This window comes from Simochromis diagramma, unplaced genomic scaffold (genome assembly GCF_900408965.1).
Source record: "Simochromis diagramma unplaced genomic scaffold, fSimDia1.1 OVJJ01000486.1, whole genome shotgun sequence".
Taxonomy (NCBI): Eukaryota; Metazoa; Chordata; class Actinopteri; order Cichliformes; family Cichlidae; genus Simochromis; species Simochromis diagramma.
In genome coordinates, this window is record NW_024387047.1 from 3,016,648 (window position 1) to 3,030,261 (window position 13,614).

Below are 13,614 nucleotides of genomic sequence, written 5' to 3' on the forward strand. Positions count from 1 at the left end.
CCTACACCAGGAGATGCCGGACTAGAGCAGCGCAGATACTGAAGGACCCGTCCCATCCTGGCAACAAACTGTTCCAACTTCTGCAATCTGGTAGAAGGTTCCGCATCTTCCGGGCAAGGACAGAGAGACTCAAGAGGAGCTTCTATCCCCAAGCCATCCGTGCCCTAAACACACACACCCGCCCTCTCACATCATCTATAATTGACTGAGACAGGACTCTTCCAGACACTAAACCAAGGCACAATGTACATTTCAAATTCCTTTAATTTTAAATATGTTTATATTGTCTCCTGTAAAATAGTCAGATGTCTATTCATATTAATATACAGAATTCACCTGCTTGCTGCTACTCCCTGCACATTCACCCAGTGTATATACATATGTCTGTATAAATATAACTATATATTTATAGTTACTATATATACTATTATATCATTATATAAAATATATATATCATGTCTTCTCTACACCCCCCCCCCCCCCCCCCCCCAATTTTGCACCTGCGCGGAGGCGTGTTCAGCCTACATTCACTGTGGTTATACTGTATAACTATGCATGTGACAAATAAAGAACCTTGAACCTTGAACCTTGAACCTTCTGCTGGAGGTTTCTTCCTGTTAAAAGGGAGTTTTTACTTCCCACTGTCGCCAAAGCGCTTGCTCATAGGGGGTCATATGATCGTTGGGTTTTTCTTTCTTTGTATTATTGTAGGGTCTACCTTACAATACAAAGCATCTTGAAGCGACTGTTGTTGTGATTTGGCGCTGTTTAAATAAAACTGAATTGAATTGAAAATCTTGTGATCTTCCAGGGCAGAAAGGGAGAATACCTGGTGTTTGATCAGTGGCTGCTATAAAAGTGGTCGGGGGATCCCGTGTCCTTGCACTGATTGGATGTATTGGACAGATGGTGGTAGTGGAGCTTCCGTGATTGGTTACGCCAGAGGGTCTCCACGTAATGAGACACAGAGAACACCTTTCAGTCATGTTATGAGTTCTAATGTTACAGAGTTTGTCCACCAGAGAAATGCCACAAACGCAACAACCAGCTGTCACTCACTTATCCTGAGTGACAGCTGGCGGCCGACTCCTGACACGCACTCGCAAATGTGATCATATCTCCCTAATCCTGGCACGTTTACACTGGTTACCAGTACATCGTAGAATCGACTTCAAGATTTTGTTAATTGTAAATCTCTGAATGGATTAGCTCCATCTTATCTCTCGGACCTTTTAACAAAAAATAATCCAAGTAGAGCCCTTAGGTCTGCAGATAAGTTTCTTCTGACTATCCCCAGAACTAGAAGGAAAAACAGAGGTGACCGAGCTTTTGTGATCGCTGCACCCAAACTCTGGAACAGTCTGCCCCTTCACATTAGGCCTTCGCCAGCACTCAACATTTTTAAAACCCGGTTGAAAACACTGACTACAATGAATGACTAGTCTTTTATAGTAATTACTATGTATGTTTGCTATTTTATCTCTACTATGTACAGCACTTTGGTTCAACCTGTATTTAAATGTGCATATAATTTTTTTTTTTTTTGATTTTTGATTTTGATATCCTCTGCACAGGCCGGCAGAGGATAAATGAGTAATCCACAACCTGTTGTGATAATAAAATAAGATTATTGTTAAACTGCGTTAGAGAAGTCGGCAGATATTTTAGATCACCAAATATCGGTATTGATATTGGTCTTATCAGTTGAGCTCGACATAAGATGTTACATAAACTTTTTATTGGTTTAACCTGCCAGTGCTTGCTTTAGAAAGTAAACTTTAGACATTAGGATAGAGAGCAGCAGTCAGTTATACTCAGAAAAATAATAGTTAGGTATAGTAAACATCAGTGACTTAGTGAAAACATGGAGGGTAGACATTTTGAGCAGTGTGCTTTTACACATTACACATTAAAAGGACTGATCATTTTGGCTTATTTATGGGCACCATAACCTTATTTTGACACATAAATTAAAGGGTTTCAGGTGACTTACAGCCTTTCGAAGGTTACCTCTAGTGTTTTTTTTGGTTTATGTAAGCTATGTTTATTACTTTCAGTGCAGAGAACCTAAAAATGTTTGGAGAAATGTGCAGACAAACCATTGAGAAAATGTGGGCTCAGTATAGCCAGCAATTCACCATCCACCAGCCAGCCTTGTTTAAAGAGATGCTGGTTATTCGGGCATCAGCTTAAAAGAAAATATATGGAGACCAAGTCCCATTTCCACTGCTCCACACTGCTGTGTGCAGTTTCTGCTTAATATAAGGGAATGTCAAACTGCATACTCTCTATTTAATATAATAGCTGTGTTCCCCCGCTTCCTTACTTCAGTCACCTTCGCCTCGCCACCACACAGAAAAGAAGTGGCTGTGCTTTACGACAGCCGGGCAGACCGAGACCCGGCGCTAAGAAAAGCCTTCTTCTCTCTTTACGGCCTCATAAATATATTGTTATCTGTGCCTGGGAAGTCCACGGTGAGATTTATCCGTGCGATTAGTGGGGATAGCGAGCCAAGCATCCTGAATCATTAATTACACAAGAGCTTTAATTTCCTATCTCTGCTCTGTAGAAGAGACACTTTTAAGTAGGTGATGAGGCGTAGGACTTAATTATATGTCGCTTAGGTGCATTATTTTTTTTTTTTAAGCACTGGGATGCTGGCGGTGTGGTGAAGTTCTGGAGATTTGGAAGCGGTCCACATCAGAGAGGATCTGCAACTCCATAGACTGTATATGCTTAAAGAAGCAGGGTATTTAGTGCATTAAAACATCAGCCAGCAATAAACTCTGGTGGATTTTGAAGCCCTTTAAAAGGCATCGGCAGAGCAATTTCACTTGGTCTAACTAAAACAGAACATGGCAGAATATGTAGGTGCATTAGCCCGCTGGGTACGGGACCAGCAGGTTTATTTGTCTTGAAACCTTCAGTGTAGGAAAACCATTTTTTATCAAATTTATATTAACAGGTACAAAAAAACACTGAGCAAAATGAGAAGAAAGATTAAAAGGAAGTTAAGTAGAATCTCTTAATTCATTCAGATTTTCATTTGTTGAGAATTCAATTATATTGCGTTTTGAAACATAAAACACCAAAGTCTACATGATAGGGCTTGTTTAAAAAGCACATAGAAATGAGATAAAACCCTTTCCACCGTGGCAAACAAATCCAAGCCGAGGTCCAGGCTTACAGGTGCCCACTTGCACTCACAGTACTACATATATCAGTGGCAGAGACGTATAAGAAAATTCTGGCAAGCAAAAATCAGTGCCATAAATCACACAAGAATAGGGTTGTGCTATGTTGATGACATAGCACATTTCTCTCTCTGTCTCACTGTCTGCAGTTTCTCCTTTCTGCCATCTTAACGTTTAATAAATTCATGCCTGGTTTTCCGCTTCAGCTACATGCACATTCTTTTAACTCGGTTATCAAATCGGCCTCGTGTGAAAAAACGAAGACCTCTGGTTTTATACGAGTCTTTCCCAGATGTGTGCATCATAAGAAAATGCTGCTCCTCTGTGCTTTTTGTGCCTTAGCACCAAATCAGAAAATGCGCTTTGGCTCTAAACCTCTCAGCGCTTAATAAGTTAACAGGGTTGAGTCTGGTTTACTCACACGTTGATTAGTTCAGCAAAGTGAATTTTCTTTGCCATCAAAGCAGATTGTCAAAGGAAACGGTCACACTTGATTCATTTAATTGTGGCGTCAGCTGAGAATGACTGTTTTCAAGCTGAAAGCAGCGTTTACTCGAAGCCCTCGCACGTATCCAAAGGTGAACTGGACGTAGGTCATTTAATAGCAGCGTATCAGTCAGGAGTTGAAAATCCTGCAAATGGATCACTAGATATTTTTTAAAAGACAAATGCAGCAATTTCATAGAATTTTCTTCTTCATCCTCCTTCATACTAAAAATGAGGCTTCAGATAAAATGTTTCTCCTGTTTTCTGCCTGCTGAGTGCTGCAAAAGTGCTGAAAGCTTGGATCAGATCACAAAAAATTTTAATTGAAGTGATCAGACCACCAGGGGGTGCTGAGGCCCTCATGAACTTAACAGCCTGAGTCAAAGGAACTGATAACCTTTGACACCTGATGGTGATGAATGTCAGATTTTTTCTATTATTTATGTTTTTGTGTGTGTGGTGTTAATGTTTTGCAGGATCACGGACCAGCGGTATGAGAAGCTGCCATTTTTTGTCTTCGGTGACTTTAACTTCAGGTTGGACTCTAAGAAAGTTATTGAGGTGAGTAGGGTTTGTTTTCTTGACATATTAGTAATGGATGGCTATCTGTATACATTATCTGGGCGTTATGGGGATGTAATGGCACAACAGAGAGCTAATGACACACTGTACACACGTGCGGTTACGTGCTATCAAATCCATAGTGATACAGCATCGTGCCATAAAGCCTTTGTGTGTGTGACTGTGTTTGTGAGGGTGACCGCAGTATAGTAAAAGTGGTTTTAGAGCCTCACTGTCTCTTTAGAGTTATGACTCATTAAACGCTTCACTGTGGCCGGCCCAGCTGTGTTTGCCGACCGAGCCTCGGAGTGCATTGTTATGTTATGGTGCCATTCACAGCTCTTTCTCCTCTCCCTTCCTCCCTGGCTCCTTCCCTCCCCTCTTTCTTCTTCCTCCTCCTCCTCCTTCCTTCTTTTGGTGCAAACGTAGCCATGGCTAAGGTCGTCGTTTAGTATTCTCCTTGGGGAGATGAGGAAATTATAGAAGACATTGCAGACAGCGTTGTGGTAACAGAGTAGGGGAGACACTTGTTAGCGGGTCTTCTCCCTCCTCTCCAGCACAATGGTCCACGAATCAGTGGGCCTGCTCAAGGTGTGAGCATTGTTCATTTCAACCCTATTCAGAGGAGAGGGAAGAGGAGGGGAGGCTTTCTGAATGGAGGGCTTGAATGCTTAAATGAGTTAGGAAGGACTTAACTTTGTGTGGCACAGAAAAAAACTTTTTTTTGTAGTTTAGCCATCCAGGCACTAGGTGGGGCAGTAAATCACCGCCTCTTCTGTGGCAGCCAGCTAAGTGGGATGGACATCACATGTTTTTACTCAGCGATCTATCGCGGGCATTGATTAATGGCCTCAAAGTTTATGCAGTACATTTGATTTTGGTGCTGTAATTGGATCACATTAAGCCGCTGGTCATGTGAGCATGCGTTGCTTTGGAGATAATAAATACACGAACAGAATGCACAGCAGCAGATGTACAAACACACTGAGGCTATTCAGAAGTCAGCTTCTGCAATTACATGTCACCTGGCACACATTTAGGATGCCACATTGATTTTCTGTCAACGATGGGCTGTTTTAAATCTTATCATCTCTGCGGAAAAAAAGACACAGTGTTCCAGGCATTCAGATATGAAGGAAAACTGTATTTTCAATGCCAGTACTGGCAGGGAATATGGCTGCATTAAGCTGAAAGGAAAGCATCCAATAAAGTCAGATGAGATGATTCAGAGTCTATCTGTGTTTATCCTCTGCAGCTAATTATAGATAACTCTCTCCTCATGCTTCCTGTCTTGTCTAAGCTGCTCTGTGGTCGGTAAACTCTCCACCTCTCTGTGTCTGCATTGCTGTGAAATGCTGTTTGAGTGCAGTAAGGGGTCGTGACCCCTTTTCCAGGGATGTGTCAGGCTTGCATTGGTGTGTGTGCCCCATTTCTGCCCCCCTTTCCCCTCCATAGAACTCCTTTCTTATGCACCTTGGCCCCATTCACTTACACAGTCACATCCAATGCGAATACACACACACACACACACACACACACACACACACACACACACACACACACACACACACACACACACGCACAAACCAATTTGTTAGACCTAATGACTGATTGATTCGCCCTGTTCCCAATGGGAAGTTAGAGCACTAGGCCGGCGTATAAACTGCACCCAAACTCACCTTTCCTCCAGCTTAATGAGGGTTCCTCAAACAAGCCGAACATTTAATGGGGACCAAAAAAAGCTGATGATGTCATCTGACCGAAATGTGATCCGGTGATCAACCTGTCTGATTTAACGGCGACCTGCGTGTTAGCCGTAGAGAGGGCTGTGATGTCACCAATATAAACAAATGGGTTGCAACCTCTGCGCAGGGTGTAACTCACAGCCGGGAGGCCGTTTTAAGCCCTTTAATGACAATTAATGTCAACAGGACAATTAGTGCACATCTACTGAAGTGCTTAACTGTAGATGGGCTGCTAGCGGATCGATCGTCCATACTTATCTGAAGATTGATTCAGGCACAGGGAGGCTGGCGCTCTTTCTCCCTGTCTAAGAATCTCATTTTTTTGCTTTTCTCGCTCTTCGTTCTCTTTTTTTCAATCGATAGAAACAGGCTGGGGGAAAACAAAATAGCCAAACTGATGAATAGATACTTGTGTGTACTTTTGCTGTGTTAAGTGGATGAAATATTTGCAAAATTGAACTACTTGGCTTTTTGATTTGCTGTGCATTGGGGACAGCTCTCAAAACACCCAGAGGGCTCCCTAGGCCTCACTTTGAGAATCACTGGATCAGAAAATACTCTAGTACATTTCTCTACAGCTGCACGCTACACCACTCCTCTTCTTCTCTGTCTCTTGTCCATTGTGGGGGACTAGACTGTGGACAACATCTAGCCACTCCCATGTCACCCATCCTGCCTTGTGGGAGGGCGGATGGGACAGGGAGTATTTTAGGATGTATCCGTGTGTGCACAGAGAAGGAGGTGGGTTCGGAAGGCAGTGGGTTTGTCATTGTCACAGGGCAAATTCCAGGTGGCAAATTCCTGGCATGCTTGCGCGGCAGGATCAGTAACCAAAGGCCTGCGGCTGCCCCCCTCCTGCCCACCCTGGGCAACCCCATTAATTGTGTCCGACAGAGGGAATTGGTTTCAATTGACCCCCATTCAGCGGCCCTTTGACTCGCAGACAAAAGACACAGCCACGTGGAGACTAATGCTCAGGCTGAGCAGCCTGGAGGTGGTCCATGCCCCGCCAACCTTCTCTCTCCTCTCCCATGGGTGTGATCATGATTTGGCTTGATCATGCTTTGCATCAGTGCTGATAAAACAAAGAAGTACAAAGGAGACGTTTTGAATCAGTCCATTTATATCCCTTATCAAGCGCTCATGTTCAAGGCACATTCAGGACAGTCATGATAAGCGGCGTAAAGATAGAGCATGCTATTAAAACATGGCTGCATATCAATCTCTAACTTCCTTTAGGGAGTCTGAGTCTCATGTTTTTGAAGGAATGCCCTGAAACCTGTTAGACCAACGTTACCCCCAAAGGCTGTGTTTGGTCTTCTTCATTCACAATCGAGGCCAGATACTACCGCTCACTGCAGGTGACTGTTAGGCTTAAAATAAACCAAAAAAGTAAAATTCTGTGAGTGAAACAGGCTGTTAACAGTCCATTTTATTTATTTATTTTTTCAAAGATGTTTCAATACTGACAGTCGGGTCTAACTGACCACCTTTGTAAATTTCAGTGCACCTTAGTATCCAGCGATAATCTTGACTGGCAAAAAGAATTTTGTGTAAGTTAGACAGAACAACTCATTTAATGATAAATTAAGCCAAAATATTTTCAGTCGTTATTCAGTTAACAGCTTTTGTTGCTAAAATGTTTAATTGAAACGATGCCGTAATTGCTCAGAGCCCAAGGGGACATGCCAGGAAACACCCTGATCTCCAGTGTTTGTTCAACCAGCAGTTAATGTTTATAATTAAATGTTAATTAAATACAGAAACGATTAATATTTAATAGGTGAGGATCTGGACTGAAATCTCCAGTTAAGGACTGAAATGGCGTAAGGATTCCCTGTATGCACATTGTTATTGTAAAATAGCAGTCATTGAAAGACAGCTAATATAAAGTCCCACACAAACCATTAGTCACTGTGTTTTAAGTAACACTCAGGTGACAACAGTCAACCTGTACCTGTACACTTAATCTTATTATTGAAATCTGCTGCCATCCTTTCACCCTACAGCTGCTCCCAGGCTGGGCTCTCAGTTAAGAAGCCAGATCATATAACCTTTGTCGAACCGTGCTCACCTACACTGAACATCTTTTTTTCTATGGTTCCACGCTTCAGTCAGAAGGTGGTAAAAGATGGCGTGTATTAAAGAGTATATGCGTGTCCCTCGAGGTGGCCCGTGGCTGTGAATCAACAGTGTCGATGACAGGCTCAGGGCTCTGTGCCTGGACTCCTAGTATATTTAAAATCCCTCCTAATTAAACTTAATAGAATGTAAATTTAATATCTGCAGAGATTGTGTGCTGCTGGCCAGCCCGCTCCAATTTAAGGATTGATAGAGGCCAGCGTGGAGGTTAATTGCTGACTTGATCTACTGTCCCCGTGACATGGTGCGGGGCTGTTTTAATTGGGCCTGATCTGCTGCTACATGGACAGATTTCATTAGACTAGCTGGCCTCTCATTGACTGGAGAGATACACTAAGAATAGCACCCCCTGTCTGCACCTGCAGGAAGTGGAGAGGGCTGGATTGGGCATCAATCTTCCTTCCTTTGTCCTGTGTCCTTTCTCTCGCTTGAGCAGCATGAAATTAAAGGTGGGGCCCTAGACTAGCCCCACTCCTAATGAATGCTGTAAAATGCCTAGTAATGACAGAGCAGCGTGATAGATCATTCATTTTTCACACAGTGCAATCACTCAGTGCACATGCTCGTGACTATGGGAGCAGAATTACAACCAAACATGTTTTTTTTGGACATCACTTTTCTCATGAATGTCATGTTTTCTTATTGAGCATGTGGGTGCAAGGACCTCAGTCATTTCCAATCTACAGCCACCTTATTTATTCCTTTTTGATAATGCAATATGAATATTACAGTGGTTGTTGTTCAGACAGTGGAAAGAAACAACGCGTATATTATCTGGAGTGTCTAACTAAAACCAGCAGCAGTTCATCAGGTCCATTGTCCGGGCTGCTGAACCTAACCCTGGTAAATAATTTGCGCTAGTAAAGGCTAAACAATTTTTCCCTTTTTAGCCTGACTTTGACTAGCATGTGTGTATCAGGCCAGCTATAAATCAAAAGGCAGCCAGTGTAATTAAGTGTACACTACATTAGTCAGGCTAATTAATTTTGGGGGCCATCCATCCATTAACCAGCGGGCCAGCACTGATTGGGCCTCTGTTCTGTGGAACCCCCGACACTGGGGACTGCGACCTTCCTTGGCTGCCCTCATCTTTCCAGATACACTCATGCATTGATACCCAGAGACACAGATGTATACACAGTCATATATGTACCAAGTCTTTTGGAATTTGCCTAAAAATCTTCCTGCACCTAGAAGGGCACTTAGAGAGCACATTTTGAGCCAAGGCCATTACCCCGTCTTGCAATTTTAAAGAGCAGCCCAGCGCTGAAATTTAATGGCTCTTTTTTTCCACCTCTCTATAGTGTTTAATCAAATTCAGACTGGATGTTTTCGCAACTCTAGCTGATAAACAGTTGGACGCCAAAATGAACGCGACACAAATCGCATACCTTTGCCTTTGCTCGTGTGGAGGAATGACCGCTTTAGAATTCTCGAGGACGGTGTTGCTAGCAAGAGGAGGCATTGGAGTGCTGTGTTTGACTATTTTATTGCTAGGCCAGATTGTATTGACAAATCCCTTCCAATGGCCGTGGTAATCTACTAAATCAATACACTTTTTCCATGAAAGACTACCTACCTGACATTGTCTTAATTGTCCTGATGCAGTAAACCTCATTCATTTACTGCACCGTGCAAGTCAAAATAGAGTTATTAGCACCTACTGTTTGACCTACGCCTGTTTATGGCCCCAGTGGTTAGACATTAGGGGTGGGGGAAAAAATCGATACTGTGTAGTATCGTGATATTTTGTTTGCTAATAATGTATCGATACAGGGACAGCAGAAATCGATATTTTGTTACAAAAAAAGTTTTTGTGCTCTGACTTCAGAGCATGTTGATCAGCTCCTTTTTCTGAGCAAGAATCCTGACATTCCTTCACTGTCCAAATGTGTTTAACTTTTTTTTTGGCAGCAATGAACATGACAGTTTACTTATTTTAATTTAAGACAAGTTTTATTTTAATTAAGTTTAAAACTTTTTTATTTAATGTAAAATTATATTTTGTTTTAATTTACTTTCAAATTCTTCAGTTGCTGAATGGGCTGCATAGGTTTCATAAATTGCATAGTTCATAATAGCTATAATTGTACCAGATGGTTGCACTCAGTTAAGTTGGACTAGACTGTAATACAAACTGTTCAGTTTGTCAACAATAAAACTGACTGAAATGAGAGAAAGACTGAGTGTGAGACTTTGATATTAGTTAAAATGAATATTGATAAAGTTTACCTTTATGTACAGAATCTGAATATCGCAAAATATTTTAAAAAATTGCAATAATATCGTATCGTGCGTTAAGTATTGTGATAATATCGTATCGTGGGATGTATGGTGATTCCCACCTCTATTAGACATGTGGAGATATTTCCTTACAATACAATAACGGCATATTATCTGGCTTAGAAGAGTCCAATCTATCACAATGAGTGCCCATTATATCACTGATAACCCATCTGGATATAGAGGGAGACTATTCCCTCTAGACAACAGAGCCTGTTCTCTCTCCCTCTTCTCTCTGTTTGCTTTTGATGCTAATGAATACAGCGGCGAAGACACGGAGGAGAAAAAACGAGTTCAGCTACGAGGGCGCAAACTTGAGAGATGCAGCTTTGATGGCAACGCTGTCCATATAATTAAAACCCTGGCAAATGAAGAACAAGCAGTGGCTTCTGTTGGTCCTGCTCATTAACAACAGGCCGTTTGAGCCCGGCGCCAGCCATTGTGTACTTGGGGGAAGGTGGGGAGGGGCACTGTCACTGGCAGCTGGGAACGCCATGCCAACAACGGTGGGATGGCGTGACAAACCGAGCCAAGGATGAGCGCAGAGCCTGGCACCAACGGGGCCCGGGATGGGACGCCGTTTTGCTGGCCCCTGGGGTTGGTCTCGGTCAGGGCTGTAACCTGAGTTACCCCACAGCCCCGCACTACTGCTGTCTTCTCCAGCTGGAGCCACTGTTTAGATGTCTCTTTTTTTTGTACTTCAAACCTATTCTATTAAGCAGCTGAGTGACAGATTCATCGACAGTATATTTGAGTTATGAGTTTCCCCCCCTTGAGTTGACCATTACTCAGTTAATCTGTTGATTACATTCTCTTTAACTGACTTAATGTCTATTTTTTAAGATGTAAAAAAGGAGGAACTTACATCTTTTAATTGGTTAATACTAGGGATTTTACATATCGGTATCGGTCCGATACTGACCTAAATTACTGGATCGGATATCAGAGAGAAATAAAAAATGTAATCCGATCCATTAAATATTACAAAAGTACCTCACAAAACTTGCGACATGGCGTAACCCAGCTCATGACCTTAGCACTTCGGAGCAGTATGCGTCACGTCATAGAGCGGCTGTGGTGACCTCTCGGCGGTCTGGTTGAGCATTTGGAGCCTCGCTACCAAACCGGCATTTCATCTCCGAGAGAGCTATCCCAGAGAAGTAAAGCATATATGTAAGTTCATCTCTGAATGTTTGTAAAGCATTCCCACGTTAAGCTTAACAACCGATATAATGAGCGACTGCCTCCTCTTCTCTCTCCCTCCCTCTCCTGTTGCTACTTCAAATTGAAACTGATCAACGATCAGCTGATCGGCTTTTCTGTCGCGAGTCCCGTCTCTCTTGTTTGTTTATCACCCACTTTGCGCCAGAAAGAGGAAACCAGGCTGAACAACAGCAGCACGTTTAAGCTTGATAAGCTGTTGTTAGAATGTATTTAGCTGGTAACTGTGCAGGGGCGGATCTAGCAAAGTTTTGCCAGGGGGCACGTAAGGCATTAACAGGGAAAGGGGGGATACAAAGAAATACTTTTCTTTCTTATTCTCCAGCTTTTAATAAATAATTATCCGAATCTTACAACCAAAGTTTTCATCTGATGTAAAATATATAGAAGTCCATTACTGTATATAGTAACTGTTAAGTCTAATATACCCTAGTAAGCTATACTATGTTTTCCTTTGGGAAGGTACCATCTGTGCAGTCTGCAATTCTGTTGAAGAAAGATGTTGAATCTATTTCCTTATTGTTGAAAAATTATTGATTTCTGTGCATTTGTTTTACACGTGCATTAAATTAAAGTCGATTACGTCGATTAAGCATCACGAGGCGGAGGGTGGGGGGTGGTTTCCTATTTCTTTTGCTGGGAGTTGGCAACCCTATTAGCTGGGTTGTTTAATATTTCCACTAAGTTCTCTTTAAAATAGCAGAATGGGGAGGATGGTGCAGGTTTATGTCTATTAGATTGATCAGTGTTGCTGATCTGTGAAATATTTTGGGTGCATTTTTTGCATACAGGTATAACAGAATAGCTTTAGTGTTTTGGTTTTTAAAACTTGAGTATGAACTTATACAAAATTCAGCAAGATATTTAATAAAAAACTGTTTTATTGATTATATATATATATCGGATTCATATCGGTATCAGCAGAGATCCAAATTTATGATATCGGTATCGGACATAAAAAAGTGTTATCGTGCCATCTCTAGTTAATACTCAGCTAATCAACAAATGAAAAGCGCACCGTAAGGTGATGCACCTTTGAAGATTCCTTTAAAGGTTCTAGAGAGATGGCTCTTTACTATTGGTTCATGTCATGCCACAGTGTAATACCCACAGTGCACCTGATAAGTTTTATGCAAACAATATAGATACTATAAATTGATTTAGTGATCAATCTGGTCTGTCTGTGAATACCAGTGGACTCAATGCATGACTTAAAAACATTTAATCCATTGTTTTGTCTAAGCAACATAAGAGCTCTATAAATCATGAATAATCAACTTTGGCTTCCACCACAGTCTTTCTTTATGTTTTGCTTTATTGATGGTTTGTCTCATCTTCTGTTAGTCAGTATGGACACCCGGCTTTGAAAAATAACCCAGGGAGGAACGACAACAGCTAACAGTGATGCTGTTATTTAGTCCAGATGAAATGTGGCATAAACTGTGAAGGATAGGGATCTCTTTGTGCCTGGTACATAGTGTCCGACTTGTATGATGTCAGTCTATTTTTGACTAATGCAGTCCTCAGCGTTTGTAAAACAGAGCACAATAATAGTTTTTTCTCTGTCCCTCTGAAGGATTGAGTGGCACATGTCGTGGCTGCGGGCTGTGTACAAACATGCACACATGCAGCATTTGAATCATAACACATATAAGCACAAGAAGCAGTCTTTATGAGAATAGCGGCACGTCGCAAGTCAGACGTGATTCCTTTTTCAAATCAGGGAACTATTTAACTCGTGGCGTTTGCGAGCTTGGGCTCATTCCACTGCAAACTTTGAAAAGCGATGACAAAGAATAAACATTCCCCTGTTGTTAAGGAAGCCGGCAACCCTGCAAGGATTATTTAAACAAGTTGGCCGACAGGATTCCCAGTGTGAATCTTTACTGTCAGCACCAGAGTGGTGTTACTCGACAATGGCTCATTGTAACACAGCTGTAAACCCGGTGTTGGCACCACGGGCTTTTAAACAACTCTGCCCA

The 13,614-nt window shown here is 42.0% G+C and overlaps 1 protein-coding gene across 3 annotated transcripts in view; it reads left to right on the forward strand.

Annotated features, from left to right (window-relative positions):
- LOC120741726 (inositol polyphosphate-5-phosphatase A-like) overlaps positions 1 to 13,614 on the forward strand; it is a 155,224-nt gene that overhangs the window by 110,065 nt on the left and 31,545 nt on the right. For all 3 annotated transcript variants that reach the window (XM_040044753.1, XM_040044754.1, XM_040044751.1), the window contains one exon: positions 4,157 to 4,241. In XM_040044753.1, coding sequence (XP_039900687.1) covers positions 4,157 to 4,241 — 85 coding nt within the window. The remainder of the gene's footprint in view (positions 1 to 4,156; positions 4,242 to 13,614) is intronic.